We start from the raw sequence: 17,691 nt of genomic DNA, 5'->3' as shown, positions 1-17,691 counted from the left end.
GTTTTTCAGTTCATCTGCAAATGTATGTCCTTCTAATTGATTAATCAATTAACATTCATTTGCTGTGTAACAGCCCTAACCCCAGCACTCTTTTTCCTGTTACATTTTGACGGTATAGACATGTTAAAGGTAAACATTTGATATTGGTCCCAGAGGCTCTGGGAAATATACCTATGTCTTAAAAGATCTCATTCTTCTTCTGGAACAACTTGCTCACTTGGATCTATCCATGAGGCTCCAACCTTAGCTCTTTCTCTGGGGGATCTGGCATCAAACCAGAGCACGACAAATTTTACCTCACAGCAACTGACGGTATGTGGTAACATGAGAATTGCTCTGGGCTCAGTGGTATCTCTGTTGGCACCAATCTCAAGACAGGCACTTGGTTCTTTTACTTGATGCGGCACAGTAATGTGTTGGCGAGACAAAGAGATTAGGTACTTATCCCGATTTATGAATGTGGTAGTAAGCAATCTTAATGCGGTTACTTAACCCAGCAGTGGGCAGCCTTTGGCTCACAGGCCTAACTAGGCCCAGCAAGAGTCCTAAGTTGGCCCATGAGGCCATTTCTCCCAGTCCATGCCCACCTTCACCATCCCTGACGTCAATATGGGATGCTGGGTAGAGACATGGCTTCAAAGGAGTGCACTCTTGGTTGTTCCTTGGCAAATGGAGCTCCCCCTCAGTCCCATTCAGCTGATTGGGGCTGACAGGGAGCCCCACTGGGATCAGTTGCCCCTGGGAGTGCCCCATCAGGAACTCCCTAGTGCAGCTAAGGGGTGCTGAGAGCCATTACTCTGAGGTCTGTTTGCAAGCAAACAACAACTACAACTTACTTATACCCTGCCCATCTGGCTGGGTTTCCCCAGCTACTCTAGGTAGTTTCCAACAAAATATAAAAATGCAATAGTCCTTCAGATACAGTCATACCTTGGGTTAAATGTGTTTCAGGTTGAGCATTTGCAGGTTACGCACCGCGGTGACCCGGATGTAATGGAGCGCGTTACTTCCGGGATTCGCCGCTCGTACATGCGCAGACGCTCAAAATGACATCACGCGCATGCGCGGAAGTGCTGAATCACGACCCTCAGGTGTGTGTTGCATTTGCTTCAGGATGCGAATGGGGCTCCGGAACGGATCCCGTTCACATCCAGAGATACCACTGTATTAAAAGAGGGGGATAGCTCTCAAGCTGCCTTTTCAAAGGACCGCATGTGATGACATCAGATAGCCGACAGGTGAGCAGCCTGGCCTACCCATCAAAGTTGGCCCATTGGGGTTGGGGGTGGGGAGGAAGGATCCAGCCCACATTATTATTAGTGTGGTATACCTGATCTCTGCTTGCACCTGATCTCTGCTTGCACCATCCATGCTGATCTGGGACTGGCTGGGTTTTTGCTCCACTTTGTGATTTGAGCTTTAGACTAGATGCGCATTCTGTTCCTACTGGCTTCTCGGCTCTTGTGATTTTAAAACGGCATTGTGCATATGTGAGGTACTGCTTTTCTGAATTAAATATGAGGGAAATAGTAGGAAGATGCATACCCAGAGCAGCCAGTTGCTCTTGCAGAGATGAAGGCAGGATGACATAATCACTCCTGATATAGACAGAAGGATTTACCTGCCCTACTACAGGCTGTTTTGAAAGAGGCAGGCCCCAAATTTCATAAGAGCCTTTCATATATTTTCCCCTTTGGCAAAACTACAGCCTGCTTTTCAGCGGTTGTCTTCAAAGTGGGTATAGCACACTAGTGATCCTCTCTGGTTGGCAAAAGGTTTGGGGAATGAACACTCTAAAAGCTTTCTCTGCCTTTTAGCCTTCAAAAAAACAAACCCAAAGATTAGTATATATAATCCTCATTCCCCTGTGAATTGTCTGGGAGGAATTAAGTAGCTGTAGATACAATTAAATATTAACCTGCTATGCAGACGACAGCGGAGTCATTCTGAAAATATCCCTAATACACGCCCGTACACAAACACACATATTGAAGAGAATGATTTCTGCCTCCTTAGTTCCTACAGTAGTGCTAAATATTCCGGTAAAGAGGTTATATTTAGCACAGGCTCACTGAAATATGCATCACTCTCTCACATACGTGGGTTGGCTAAAGGTTTTCTTCCCCTTCCCCTTTTTTCAAAACTCAGGCTATCTTCATTAATTGTTTTCAGGCAAAAATTGTACTTTTTTGCCTTCAAAAGGCTCCAGAGTTCTAATGCTGGCATAATGAGGATTAAAATGTTGGGATTCACCGAGTGTGTATTTCCCAACTCTTTCCTTATTAACGCCCCACCTTTCAGCTTTGATAAGGGAGATGAACTCTTCTTTATTTAATATTTGCTTTTGTGAGTTGGCTTAGATGGAGAGAATACTGTGGTGAGGTTGGAGTGGAAAAATGAAAAGAAAGAGGAAGAGGGAAAAATATGAATGAATGGTAGACATTCTGCAAATGTCCAGGAGCATTTCATGGGAATGAATCAACAAGCTATGTACAAGCCTGATAAAGTTTATAGGTAATAATCTGCCTACATTATAGATGTTAGTTTCATTGCAAAGTTTGGTATTGCTGAACAGCAGAGGATTCCCTGTTGGAAAAGCAGGAAAAGAGCATTCTGGCTTGAGCATCTAGTGGCTTCACTTAGATGCTCAGCAAAGAGGTTCAGAGTCCCCTCCCTGCATGTTTCAAACCCTAATACCCTTGATAGTAGTGTGTCCATATATATATATTGCAATGGTACCTTTTAACAATCAGTTTTTTAAAAATTATTTTGTGTGGTCCATCAATAGGATCCTTATTACAGATTTAATGACCTGGCCTACGCATGGATATCCTTGGATAACTGGACATACAGCAGAGATTTCAAAACTCCCTTTGATATCAGGTATGAGAATGGCATAAGTTATGATACAAAGATTTAGGCTGTACTCGTAAGCACACTTACCTGGGAGTTAGTCCCTGGAGCAGACTAGAAATGGATGTTGCTCAAATCATTTGTCAATGTGGGTTTTGTAGGTCTAGGTCTGTGTGCATGTTAGGCTGGATCCCTTCTCAGTTTCTCTCCTTTTTCTAGTGTGATCCTTTTGCTTGACACATCCAGGGTTTAGCTGTAGGTTTGCCGCACTTTATACTAACCACAGAGTTCTCGTTATTTGCAAACTCATTTCAAATCTAGGTTTCCAATTTGTGATCTAGCTGGAAATTTTGTTGAGCAGAGTGGTACCTCGGGTTAAGAACTTAATTCATTGCGGAGGTCTGTTCTTAACCTGAAACTGTTCTTAACCTGAGGTACCACTTTAGCTAATGGGGCCTCCTGCTGCTGCCACACTGCTGGCGTGCGATTTCTGTTCTCATCCTGAGGTAAAGTTCTTAACCCGAGGTACTATTTCTGGATTAGCAGAGTCTGTAACTTGAAGCGTCTGTAATCCGAGGTACCACTGTATCAATCATGGTTAACAAGTCAGTGCTGAAGGAAAGACAAGGGAAGGTTAGACAGAATTTGTAGGAATGAGGCAGGACATGCATGTTCCTAATGATGACTTTGGATTTTTCAGCCATGTTTCATCTGTACCAGTGGGTTCCCTGATGTGTGTTCTGTTCTCTTTTTGTAGGACATGGCAAAAAGTGAGTTTGGTTTTTGATGGGGTGGATACAGTAGCACAGATTGTGGTCAATAATGTCATTGTTGGGAGGACGGACAACATGTTCAACAGATACGTGAGTATTCTCCAATTTATATATTACGTGTTTGGGCAAAGTGATTTGATTTCTCCCAGTTTCAACTGTCTTTAAGCCTTGGCAGCATCTAGGCAATCCTGCATAGTCACCTGAAATCTGGTAGTACCTTTTTTCTTTTTAAAAAAGTATGGGCTGTATCTGGTGCTGCTGTTTCATTTGTGCAATGGGATTTCCCTTTCCTCTTCTTCTCTCCCTTATCCCAAGCTTTCTGTGCACCCTGAACATCTGACCCAGAGGGTTTGGGTGCTCTCCAAAGGAGATTTTTGGGTTTCATGGGAGGAAGGAGAAATCCCATTGTGCAAGTAAAACTTCACTCACACAGCGTTCGGCTACGCTTGTTTCCCACTGTTGAAATACCAAACTTTGCAGTGAAGCCGACATTGCCTGTTACAATAATAATTTATTATTTGTACTCCACCCATCTGACTGGGTTTCCCCAGTCACCCTGGGTGGTTCCAGCATATATATGTATAGTAGCAGTGTGTTCTTTTCTAAGCTAAACAATCATTCTTCATTCACATTGTTCACGACTGATCATACTACTTACATTCAGGACTAGTATACATTTGAGGACAATATTGTAGAAGTGCAGAGGCAGCATATGAAGAAAAGGAATAGAGTTTATTCTTGGAAGCATTTAAGGCTTTTGATGAAGGCAGAACATACATGAGTACTTGACACAGAAAGAGCATAGATTACATACGTCATTAAAAATGTACATAAGTAATCAAAATACATAGCAAGACCTCCCTGCTCTCTTGAGTGCTGTCTGATGGGGATAACCAGGTCTCACAGTGGCCAAAGTTTGCTGAGACTTGGAGATGAGCTCATACCCATTTTGCTCCTTCCTTGTCTTTTTAACATAGTGCGACAGCTAAGCCAGAGTTGCAGATTGTGGTTATGGAGGAGTCGGATGACATGCTGAGCCAAACTTTGGCTTGGCTTACCTTAGCTTCTGTGCCACATTGTTCTAAAAGGGCCAGGAAAGAGCAAACTGGGTGCAAGGTCTTCTCTTGGAGCCAGCATGTTCGTGAAAGTCATGGTAAGTTATAGTTTGGCTTACAAGGTCATAGTGTACAAAGCCATTGCGTGTCATTGCACAATGCGCTGCTAAGTAAAACCAGGTCAGCACAACTTGAGTCCCAATAGCTTAATGCAGCACACCAGCCTTGTGTTGTGGCCTCCAGGCAACTGGTCAGTTATTGCAGTTTCAGGTGGTGTATCAGTTTCCGAGCAAGCCTCCATGCATGGCTGGTGGGGCTGAGGTTGACTTGGTGGTTGGCTGCAAGTTGTAAATGTATGGTTTAAGTAGGGTAAGGTTGGCTCTGATCATACCTTCACTTGCTTTCTTTGTTCAGAGGACTACTGTAGTTGTGTGAGCAACTCCCCATAACCTGCAGTCTCAGGGATCTCAGCAGCTGTTGGAACTTCCACAGTCTCTGAAGTACAATTTAGAGCTTTACAGTTTTGCAGAAATGACCATAGCGGTGATTCCTGAGGACTCACTTCATAAATTTATTACATTGCTCACTCAGGTAGACTGCTCCTGTAAGTGAAGAAAGCTATGTTTGAGCCAGAGCCCAGGGTGACTGAATCAATGCCTCAAGGATGCTGCGTTTCAGATTCTTAAATATGCAGAGTCTATAATGCATATTTTCCCCATCTTTCCCTGCTTCAGAGCTTTGATATTACCAATGTGATCAAGGAGGTCAATGCAATTCATGTTAATTTTGTCTCGGCTGTTTGGTATGCTGCAGAGCAGAGTAAAAATCACCAAGCATACAGGGTGCCTCCGGAATGCCCTCCACCTGTACAGAAAGGACAATGTCACGTTAACTTCATCAGAAAGGTAAATAGCTATGTGCATGAAATGTCAAGAGTCCAGTTAGAAATTATGGTGATATAATCAAGGGAATCTTGAAACATGGGCCTTGTTAGGTAATTGGACCACCCCCTTAAATATATATATATTTCTCACGTATGGGGTGTGTGTATGTATATTTCTGTGTGCATACAATCACATTGCTGAGTAGAGGAATCTTGTAATATTTTAAAATGCAATGTAATGTATTGATACCAATATAAAACAGGAAGCAGCCTGATTAATTTTATTGAGAAATATTTATACAGCCGTACCTTGGAAGTTGAACGGAATCCATTCTGGTAGTCCTTTCGACTTCCAAGACATTTGGAAACCAAAGCGCGGCTTCTGATTGGCTGCAGGAAGCTCCTGCAGCCAATCAGAAGCTGCGGAAGCCCCGTCGGACGCTCGGGTTCCAAAGAACATTTGCAAACTGGAACACTCACTTCTGGGTTTGTGGCATTCAGGAGCCAAAACGTTTGAATACCAAGGCATTCAGGATCCAAGGTACGACTGTATGTATAAACTTTAAAAAGCTGTTTTTATTCAAGAGTGGTAGCAAACAGACTAATAGCTAGAGAACAAGTAAATTGTTATAAATAGGTGAGACCCCACCCTTTGGAAACTTGTCCCAGGCAATACTCCTTGGAATAGATGTTTCTGAGCAAGAAGGATCTAGGTGCAGGAGCAGCCAACATGGTTGCTGGAGGACAGATGTCGCTGGTTGACAGGTTCCCTCATCCCTGACCATTGGCCATGATGACTGGGCTGAAGGGAACAGGAATCTAGTAACCCCTGGACCATGCTGGACCTGGCACCATGTTGGCAGCTTCACAGGAAAAGTTCCAGCTACAATTGTTCCCTGTGGCTGCACCCATCCAGGGAGTTTAGCAAAGTGGGAGAGACCAGAGTTAGCTCTGAGAAGCACCGGAATATGCTGGCAGGGTTATGAGGCATCTTAGCCAAGCAGCTTTCTGCGCATTTGCTGTTTCTCATGCGCCGAGCTACTTACATTGTGCAGCTCTGACAGCTCTGGGAAGCATTAGCTAATAAGAAGCCGCGTCTCATTAAGCTGTTGTGAAGGGGAGCTGGGTCTGTTTGGACACATCAGCAGAAAGCTTTTAAGCACCGCAATAATGGGAGCCAGGAATTTAATACAAATTACTGTTGTGTTTTCCGCTCTGAGGTGATTGGACAGAGCAATCCTATGCATGTTTAAGTCCAGCCCTGTTCAGTAGCAAATGTGTTTTAGGACCACAGCTTTTGCGTTAAGAAGGAACATCTGCTATTTTGACTGTGATGTTATTTAAGCTGTTACAGTTGAGATATAACATCCCTTATATGGTATCTTCTCTTTTGGCAATGATGAACCCTGTTAGTCAGGGGAAGGGAACACTGTAATTACAAATAAGACGGAAAGAAACTTGGTTGTGAATGTAACCTTATTATATAAATCAGGTGTGGGGAACCTGTGGTCTTCCAGGTGTTGCTGAACTACAACTCCCATCAGCCCTAGCAAACGTGGCTCATGGGAGTTGTAGTTCAGCAACATCAGCTGGGGCAAAGGTTCCCCATACAATATAAATGCTGCTATTAAATTAGATCAGAGGTGGGCAACTGGCAGCCCTCGGCCTCATCTCATGAGGGGGGAAATGGGAGAAGGGATGTGGCAGAATAATTCAGCCCTCAACAACCACAAGAAAAGGTTGCCCATGCCCGAATTAGATCTTTAAGTAGGCTGCGAAAAAGGAGCTGTTTCTGTAACAGCAGTTAGTTAAAACATGGTGGGGGTCATCGTTCTGCTCTAATCTAGAATGTTGTATCTCTCTTGGGTTGGTTAGAAATTGGTGCGGGGCTGAAAAACAACTTGCAACAGCTGTAGTCCTATTTTTAGAGCAGAAGATGCTGGGAGAGTGGCTTTGGCATAGTGCTGGGCTGTGTACATGTTTATGACAAGAACTTTTTTTAAAAAAGAGAGTTGGATCCTTGAAGGAAATTTGCCGTCATGCTGGAATATGGATTGAGATGTTTCCTCTGGGAGGTTTCTTCTTCGTGGTCCCCTCCCCAGATCACATTTTTATCATAAGAATGTAAGAAGAGTTTGCTGGATCAGGCCAGTGGCCCATCTAGCCTCACAGTGGCCAACCAGATGCCCATGGGAAGCCCACAAATAACACAGGAGGACAACAGCAACTACACATCCCTTTTGCAAGGAACGTGGGTCAACGCACATGCAGGAGTGGCCATAGCTCGGTGGTAGCATCAGGACCGGTTTTGCCATTAGGTAGAATGAGATGACTACCTCAGACAGCAGATACCAGGGGATGAGCAGCAGTGGTGGCAAAATATGGGAGAACATATGTGTCACATGGTCTCCTCTAGCACCCGCTAGGATAGCCTGTGGTCTTTGGATGCAGTGCAGAATGCTGCCATGCTGCCAGTGTTAAAATAATATTCCAGCTCTATTCTGGTCAGCTTCCGTACATAGAATTGAAAGGGGGCAAAGCAACATAGGTAGCTGCCTCATCCCGAGTGAATTCATGGGTACATATAAATCAGTATTGTCAGAGCTGCCTCTAGGTCCCAGCTCACAGAGGACCAACGCCAGGCTGTCGCTATGTACAAAAGTCTTTATTGAGGTTTAGTTTCCATTTCAAAGCCGCAGCGCGCAGCTCTACGTCTTAAAGCCTAGACCGACGAAGTCCCGTCTGAGTCTCCGCCCCTTCCACACCACACTGGTTCCACACTGGTTTAAGACTCTCGCTTTGCTCCACATCTTCCTAAGTTCCTTTCTCCTCTGGGCCCTCCTGCCTGCTAGGGTTTCATCCTTTCTGGACTCCTCTGACGCTGACTCTGATGATTCTTCCCCCTCCTTCCGGCAGGCTTTAGGACCTGGTTCCCTATCCGGGCTACCTTCTGTGCCGCTCGCCTGTACATTTGAACTTGGCGCGCGCGCCCAGCCTGCAACTTTCCTCTTGACCGTTCCCTCGCTCTCCGATGGAGGCGTGGCCAACCCTGACTCATCTTCTCTCGCTGGTGGTGAATATGTGGGCTCTGATACCTGGGACTCCTCCCCCCCACTACGCTCTGGTGGGGAAGCTGGTCCTGATTTCCAACTGCTGCTCTGGGAGTCCCCGCTGGCCCCTTGCTTCTGGGGTGTCCCCCTTGGGTCCCCCCTTGCTCTGCCCATCGGCGCCCCCTTCTGTGAATCTTCCGATTCGCTGGAGAGGCTCATGGAATCTCTCGGGCTGCTGTCATCTTCTCCTACGCTGCCCTCAGATTGCTCCCCCTCGCTCTCCATCTCCTCTCCTCCCTGCGCTCCAGCTGAGTCCCTGACAAGTATCATCTGCACGGACTGGCAGCGCCTCTCCAAGGTTTCAGATGGGGCATATCCAGCCCCATCTGGAGATGTTGGGGATTGAACCTGGGACGTGCTGCTATGGAAAGGAGATGCTCTATCACTTGGCTATGGTTGTACCCCGGAGTAGGGGAGCAAAGTTGAAAAAGAAAGGAGGCGTGTTGTGGCTGCACTGTGTCAGTATTTCAGCTGAGTGCTTTTGGGGAGGCAGTGTCCAATAGTATCCTGCTATGACATCATTGGACCAAGTTGGGTGACCCCTGCCCTTGATACTGGCACATGATGCAGTCCTGGCCTGTTCAGTTGTGGGGTTGAGCTGTGAGCCTCGTAGAACCTTTTATTGGCATCACATACAACATCCAAAACAAATCAATACAGAATTACCACTTCCCCAGTGGCACAAAACATTTGCTAAAAGGAAGGAGGCAGAGCAATCTATCGTCACATCTCTTGGTCTCCAGGGAGATCAGACGTCTGCAGTGTATTTCGACGACAAAAAAGAGCTGTGAGCCGTGTTATCTCCCTCCCATTCACAAATTACCACCTCTATTTATTTTACTTTTCTTTTAAAAATATTTTTAACTGCTCTTCACCAAAAAGATTCCAGGGTGGTTACTGCCCTATCAATGAGATTTCTGGGGGAGTCTGTGTTAAAAGGTAAAGGGACCCCTGACCATTAGGTCTAGTCGTGGCCGACTCTGGGGTTGCGGTTCTCATCTCGCTTTATTGGCCAAGGGAGCTGGCGTACAGCTTCTGGGTCGTGTGGCCAGCATGACTAAGCCGCTTCTGGCGAACCACAGCAGCGCAAGGAAACGCCATTTACCTTCCCGCAGGAATGGTACCTATTTATCTACTTGCATTTTGACGTGCTTTCAAACTGCTAGGTTGGCAGGAGCAGGGACTGAGCAATGGGAGCTTACTCCGTCGGGGGGATTCGAACCGCTGACCTTCTGGTCGGCAAGTCCTAGGCTCTGTGGTTTAACCCACAGCGCCACCCGCGTCCCTTGGAGTCTGTGTTAGTGGTCCCCCAAATGCATGGCTTATATCCATCAGAAGCTGGTGAGTGTCAGAGTAAAACTGGAGGACTTGCCCTTCATGGGAATCTGATGGATATAGATATATATTATTCTGGAAACTTTTTTCTTAATGGCACTTGAAAGCTCGCTTCACACTTTTTATTTCTGAAGTTGTAAAGTCTGCACACGATGACTTTATCACCTAATTTCCCTATGGAGAACATGCCAGAATCACCATGTGCAGACTTAACAGTTAGTCTTTAAGGTGTCTTAAGTCTCTGGGTTGTATTCAGCTAAGTTTTACTCAGAGCAGAGCCATTTAAATTCATGAACTTAAGTTACCCTGAAACCTGTAAATTGGGTCTGAGATTGCCCTTGTCTCATCTTTAACAATAGCTTGTTTGGACCTGAAGAATGGCTGCCCATCAGTGTTAGTGGTGAAGTAAACAGATCTTTCCATTTTGAGAGGGCTGTTTTCTAAGAAATGAATGTCGCTAGTGTTAATAACCTAGAAATAGGTGCATTGCCTGGTTTACACTCCTTGTAACTTGATACGTTGGCAGGCAAGCCGATTCCCTGGGATACAGGGAAGGAGCTAGGCGAGTGCAGTGTGGGTTGCCAAAATTAGTAAGGCTCAGCTGCCAGTTATTAGGATTACAAATTTAGATCTGTAGGTCACTATGCAAAACTTTAACGAGATCTATTGTATGTACATCTCCAGGGTGGGGAGTTCTGAGGTCAAGTCAAGACATGTCTTCAAGCTGTGGTCAACAACTTGTTTTGCCCTAGACACCACCTTGGAAATCTTAACATGAACCAAAACTAACTTTCATAGCTCAGTTGTACGCTATCCACATAGCTTGCATATCATTTTACTCAAAGCTGCTGGTGTATGTGGGACTGACTCTGTGATAACCTGATGCATTACCCAGCCATACAGAAACTGCTTTCCATGGCTTCAGCTCATTCTGCCACAGTCATCATCAATTTATTTATATACTGCATCTATTTATTTTTATTTGTTGTTATTGTTATTATTCATATTCATATTTATATTATTTTCGTGTGCTTACCACTTTCCCTCCAAGGAGCTCAAGATAGCATATATGGTTCTTCTGCCCCTGCCCATTTTGTCCTCACAACGACCCTGTAAAATAGGCTAGGCTGAGAGACAGTGACTGGCCAAAGGACACACAGTAAACTTCATGACAGTGAGGATTAGAACCCAGCTCTTAAAAAAGTCTAAACACAGTAATGATGCATATACAATATTGGTACATAAAAAAAATACTATATTGCTGCAACGTAATGCTAAAAAACCCCACAAGTGTTCATTTAACCAACAGGTCAAGTAAAAGTATCCAGTAACGTCAAGTCAAAAAATAGCCCCAAAGCAGATTGCATCAGTATTGAACATTCTCCCCCTCCCAGTCTTTTACGTGTCAACCCAAAAGGCTGGAAAGTCTCCTTACAGTTCTTCCTCTGGGAGTAGCTCACCTGTGGAGTCTTCTAGGGTTGGAGGGTAGGGCAAGGCAGGTGGAAACAGCAATTCTCCTGGTGGCAAACACAGCCTCTTTTCTCTTCTTGAAGTTGAGGAGCTGGAACCACATGGGCGTAGATCAAAGAGATGGGCCTTTTCTACCTGGCCGTTCTCCTAGCTTCCAGCATGGTGTTGATCCAGTGGTATGAAACAGACCGTTTGCTGTTCTTATGCAGTTTTGACATCTGAGGATTACTGCAATGATATGGGATGAGGCCAGGGAATAGCATCTAGGAGGCCCTTAACTCTGGAATGAGTAGAACCTGCAACTGAATGTTGGAGCTCTCTGCTCAGGATTGCAGCCACTCTATTTTACAAACACATACATTTTAGGAATATCTAGGCAGGGCCAAGTTGGGGAAGGCTGCTTTAGAATCTTGTTTCTTCTGCATAGGAAAGCAACCTTTCCATGAAGCAACTTGCCTTTGTGTTTAATTCCAGGAGCAGTGCTCATTTAGCTGGGACTGGGGCCCCTCTTTCCCTACTCAGGGCATTTGGAAGGATATCAGGATTGAAGCATATAATCTTTGCCGCCTGCTTTACTTCTCAGTGACTCCTCAGTATGGTAAGTCTTGTCGTCTTAACTGTAGAATGAATCAGAAAAAAAATCCTGGAGGATGGAATCTTTCCACGTAATAAACAATGGTTGAAAGGTTTGCACTAGGTTCTCCTCCCCACAAAAGATACAAAAGCACAGATCAATAACACACTGGAGTAATTTCAGCATATGACACAGGGGCATCATCTGTTCTTTCCTAGTCCAAAAATCCTCTGCAAGACACGTTATTCTTTCTCACTGCATCACTCTCTTCCTTGCATTGCTACAATTGCATCTCTGTGCCATGAAGGGCGTGAATTTCCAGTCTCTAATTATTTATTTTGAAGCTTTGTACCACTCTCTTCCTGAACACATCTGTCCTCCCAATTTCTTTTTTAAAAAAATTAAATACATTATATCCTGCTGTTAACATGGGTCCCTTCCTATCCAGGTGATTGTTTGTGTCCACATCCACTTAGGTTGAGAAATATTGCTCTTTCAGGGATCTCAGGCTGAGATTTCCCCTGCTCATTTCCAATTAACACTTCTCCCTCTCACCTCTGTTATATAGAAATGCGGCCACCATCTCTGCACTTTGTCTCCATCTTCTGTTCTTTGTGGACCTTCTCTCATATGGCTCCTCATGTCTGGAACAGATTCTTTTTCTCTTGTTTCTCAGATCCTCTCCCATATCTTGAAGGGTCCCTTTCCCCAGGTCCAATAGTTTGCTGAAGGTTTTTCTGATCTGTGCTCGTAGTAAACTACAGATAAGATTGGCTATCATATGGCAGTCTTTTGAAGTTGTATCAGAAACAAAGGCGCCTGTAAATGCAAGGGCTGCATAGAACCAGGAAGTAGTAGTCTTTAGCTGCAGTAATTGATCTGAAGCATTCTCTTGGACCCATTGGATTCTAGGAATCAAAACTGGGCTTCCCTTGCTAAAGCTGCCAAAGGGCCAAAGCTTGGGGATAGAGCACATGTTTTTGCATGCAAAACACCTGGCATCTCCAGGTAGGGCTGGGGAACACCTCTGTTTGAAACCCTAGAGAGGTGCTGCCAGTCAGTGTGGACACTAACAATCTGGATGAGGAACCCTCTGGATTTTCTGAAGAACAGCTCCCATTGTTCTGCTTGGAGTCAGTTGTAACTAAGCAGCATATAAAGTAAAAAATTCTGATCATTGGTCTTGCCAACTAAGGCTGATAGTTGTTGTAGTCAACAGCATTTGGAGGGCCATCGTTCCTCCATTCTGCAGCTAGATGGACCTAACTCTGCGTAAGACTGCTTCTTAAGGTGAGTGGTGGTAGAGTCTTTGCTGTGGTGTGTCCTGAGTAGGTATGAATGATTTCAGTTTCTTTGCTTCTTGTTTCCCCAATCCCAAATTCACTTCCCCACATCTATTCATCAGGTTGCATTTTTTTTTTAAAAAAAGGCTTCCTGAAAATGTATCAGTATTTTAGTTCAAGTTAATCCAAATATACTTATTTTTATATGTCATTTACCTGAACATAGGCATTTTTAAAAAGCATATTTCTTGAAATGTTTATATTTTCCCTAACATAAGGCATTTCGGTATGTTATTTTCATTAATATAGGCATTTTACATTGGTGTATGCTGGAGAATTACACTGCAAAATTCAGAGAAGTGTGAATTTTGAAGGATGGCTTTGTTTGGGTTCTCATGTTGTTTTGGAATGCGTGAATCAAGGCTCACTTTTAAATGTGTGCAGCCCTGAACAGGATGTGGTCTAAGCACCCTCTTTTCTTATTTCTTTCCTGCTGAAGGAAGGGTGAACCAGAGAGCTTTTGCTGCCTGCCCTTCTGCCCCCTTGTCCTTGACATCTGTGACATTCTGTCTGTCACTTCGTTTCTGAAATGGATGTTGCTAGGGCTGAAACGGCTCTCCATATCACTGGATTTCTCCCAGTGTTGAGATTTAAGAGTTTGGGGCAAAAGCAGCTGCATGACGATGGCTGTAACTTGAGAGGAGTTCCTATCGTGTGCTTGTCCTGAACTGAAGCCACCTAACCGGTTCCTGTTGCTGGTAATCACTTGTTTGTCGTCCAGCTTGCACTGGGGTTGACTGGCTCAAAAGGACAAGTTGCTTTTCATAATGGGCATTGTCTCAACACGTCACACACAATCAATTCAGAAAGTTGATGGAGTGTTCCGTAGCTTTAAGAGAGCTAGGTATAAACTTGGAAGTTCCTCATTCAAAGTTAATCTCACTCTAAACTCACTGTGTGGACTTTCAGAAGCTAATCTATCTGAATAGGAACATGGGAAGCTGTCTTACTGTTGTATTATTGTCTATACCTTAAATTTGGGGGGCAAATGTGGCCCTCTAGATCTCTCTCTTGGGCCCTCAGGCCACCTCCCTCTCTAGTCCCGTCCCACCCCCCATCATCTCAGCTCCATACACTCATTGAGTGCCTTTGCCTGACCAGAATGTCTCCTTGAACTAAGGTTTCTTGTTTCCTGGATGGAGTATCATTTAGGGGTTTTTTTTTGGGGGGGGGGTAGGTGGGCATCATTGCAGTTTTGCTGCTAAATCATACAATCCAAAATAAAGATATAAAAAATAAGACAAAACTAGTCACAAACAATAAACAAAACATCACAAAGTACACAACCAGATTGAAAAACCTTCACCGTTTTTTTATACGGTGAAAGCTTTTCAATCTGGTTGTGTACTTTGTGACGTTTTGTTTATTGTTTCTGCCTAGTTTTGCCTTGTTTGTCGTTAATGCAATTTTTCATATGTTGTAAGCTGCCTTGCACACGGTTTGAACTTTCAGAAAGGCGGCGTACGCATAAATGATTGGTTGGTGCATATATGGCAACTTTTGCATGCCAAGAAACAAACGTTTACGACCAAATTACAGCCCCTTGCTGGCCCCCCATTTTTTATGTGGAGTTTTAATAATGAAAGCATTACAGAGCTGATGTGCTGGAAGTTCCAAATGTCCCAGTAACTTTAATCGGGAAAGTAAACCTCTTGCTCTCCCATTGAAGTCCACTGGACCTAAATGTTCTAAACTTGGGTGTTTAGTGTGCCCTTATTATTACTAAACCAGCCACTTTGCCTCTGGATGATACTGGGAAGAGGGCAGTCTTTGAAGCTTCTGGAAATGGCTCCAGCCCTTTGCAGAAATTAACACAGCTGGAATTTCCATGGAATGCCAAGACAGCATCAGGAGTTGCTTAGTATGTAGCCTTCCAGCTCCACCTGTTGAGAACCAGGTATGCAGCCAGATACAGTTTCCCTTCAGTCAGCCGGGGGTTCTTTTTTGGAGCTCAGCCTTGAGGCTGTGCTTATCCAGAAGAAAAAAAATCAAACGTGGAATACTGAACCTATTGATCTTTAAATCAGTCATGTGAATGCCATTTAAAGTGGTTCAGGGCTTTTATTTATTTATCCAGGTGGTCTAATATATCTTTTTTGCATAATCAGTACCTAATGGAATGATTCCTGCAGCTTGCTGATAATTCTTTTAAGAAGAAAATATGATCACCTATTTGGGAGCTCACCCAAATAGGTGTTTCTGTACCTGCAGTATGAAGTGGTCCACCATCCCATCTATTGCCTCAATCTACTGCATGTTAAGACAAGGGGTAGTATGCATCTGAATTTTACTCAAGGGTAGACCTGCTGAAATTAATTTATCTAATTTAGCCATATTCCTTAATTTCATTGGGTGAGTTGAATGTGGGAACCATTTCTGGGACATGATCTGTGGCTTCGCATGTAAGATAAACTCAAGGAGACATGGATGTCTTTGTTGCATTTGGTCTGGGGGAAGAGGAACTGTATTTCTGCTGCTGTATTTCTTATACCAGTTATAAGAAATATAACTGGTTATATTTCTTATACCAGTTCAGCCATTCATGCAATAAAAAGGGCATCTGGTTTCCTGCATTTACTGCATTTACTGATATACAGGATTCTCCTGTTATATGTCAAGGAGATAGCAAAGCAAAACTTTGGCAAGAGGCAAGTGGTTTATTCAAGCATAGTAGAAAGGCAGCCTCCCCTGGAGGCGTGGGTTCATATCCCACTTCTGACACCAAGGGACGCGGGTGGCACTGTGGGTTAAACCACAGAGCCTAGGACTTGCCGATCAGAAGGTTGGTGGTTCGAATCCCTGCGACAGGGTGAGCTCCCATTACTTGGTCCCTGCTCCTGCCAAGCTAGCAGTTTGAAAGCACGTCAAAGTGCAAATAGATAAATAGGTACCGCTCCGGTGGGAAGGTAAACGGCGTTTTTGTGCGCTGCTCTGGTTTGCCAGAAGTGGCTTAGTCATGCTGGCCACATGACCCGGAAGAACTGTTTGCGGACAAATGCCTGCTCCCTCGGCCAATAAAGCGAGATGAGCGCCGCAACCCCAGAGTCGGTCACGACTGGGCCTAATAGTCAGGGGTCCCTTTACCTTTACCTTTTAGGAAGGTTGAAGGAGCCCTTTCTAGGAATACTCTTTGAGTGAGTCATGATTATTTGGGCTGGCAAATGCTTTGTGATCCAGCAGGAGACCACCTGTGATGTGCATGCTGATGTGGCGAGCACACTTGAGTGGCCAAAGAGAAACAACTGTAGACCCCATCAAATCCAGACACAATGGGTTCAATTCATTCCCTGGTCTCAATTCCACTCACTTCATAGGCCTACAGCAGAGAAGAATTCCATGCATTTTCTCTGAATGAAGCATTTGTTCAACATGCAGAAATGATTATTCTATCCAGAAATTGTGATCTTTCCCCAAAACAGCTGTATTCGAATGTAGATCAAATAAAAGCAAAATGTAACAGATGGGGAAAGCCCTTGGTAAACGACCGTGACACTCTTGTTTCTCCAGAATCCTTGTTGTTACGAAATGGCTATCTTACTTTCTTGCAGCTGGTGGGAAAATAAGTACCGTATTTTTCGCCCTATAGGATGCACCGGCCCATAGGACGCACCTAGATTTGGGGGGGGGGAATAAAGGGGGAAAAATTATTTTCCCCCCCAGGTGCAGGGCTGGGGGCGGGGGAAGCCCGAGCTTCCCCTGACTCCAGCCCCCAGAACAGGCTGCCACCCGCAAGGCTGCCACGCGCAAGGCTTGCGGACATTTGCCCGAAGCATGGGGCGTGCTCCGCAGCGCGCCCCCTGCTTCGGGCTGCAGGCTGCCGCCCCAAGCCTTGCGCGCCAGGCGGGATCTCCCGCCGGGCGCACAAGGCTTGCAAACATCTGCCCGAAGCACAGGGCATGCTCCGCAGCGCACCCCGTGCTTCGGGCTGTAGGCTGCCGCCCCAAGCCTTGCGCGCCAGGCGGGACCTCCCGCCGGGCTCCCAAGGCTTGCGGATAGCTTCCTGAAGCCTGGAGAGCGAGAGGGGTCGGTGCGCACCGATGCCTCTCGCTTTCCAGGCTTCAGCGAAAGCCTGCATTTGCCCCATAGGACGCACACACATTTCCCCTTCATTTTTGGAGGGGGAAAAGTGCGTCCTATAGGGCGAAAAATACGGTATCCCCAACCTGTTTCACCAGGGTTAACTTTGTGTCAGTGGTGCTACATAAGCAAAACTTCAAAAAACAAACAAACCTTATTGTCTATATACATTAAACTACCACCACTGTAGAATTTTGTGTTTGAACATCTTTATGTGT

The 17,691-nt window shown here is 45.0% G+C and overlaps 2 protein-coding genes across 3 annotated transcripts in view; both read left to right on the top strand.

The window, feature by feature from the left end:
* Positions 1–17,691, top strand: part of CENPE (centromere protein E) — a 299,890-nt gene that overhangs the window by 183,758 nt on the left and 98,441 nt on the right. The window lies entirely within an intron of this gene.
* The window catches only part of MANBA (mannosidase beta), a 68,410-nt gene that overhangs the window by 17,005 nt on the left and 33,714 nt on the right, over positions 1–17,691 (top strand). For both annotated transcript variants that reach the window (XM_079990209.1, XM_079990208.1), the window contains exons 2-5: positions 2,789–2,883; positions 3,611–3,716; positions 5,416–5,586; positions 11,954–12,077. In XM_079990209.1, coding sequence (XP_079846335.1) covers positions 3,702–3,716; positions 5,416–5,586; positions 11,954–12,077 — 310 coding nt within the window. In that variant the 5' untranslated portion in view covers positions 2,789–2,883; positions 3,611–3,701. The remainder of the gene's footprint in view (positions 1–2,788; positions 2,884–3,610; positions 3,717–5,415; positions 5,587–11,953; positions 12,078–17,691) is intronic.

Source organism: Podarcis cretensis (assembly GCF_951804945.1).
Source record: "Podarcis cretensis genome assembly, chromosome: 9".
Lineage (NCBI taxonomy): Eukaryota > Metazoa > Chordata > Lepidosauria > Squamata > Lacertidae > Podarcis > Podarcis cretensis.
Note: the sequence above shows the minus strand (reverse complement) of the source record. Positions and strands in the feature narration are given on the sequence as shown.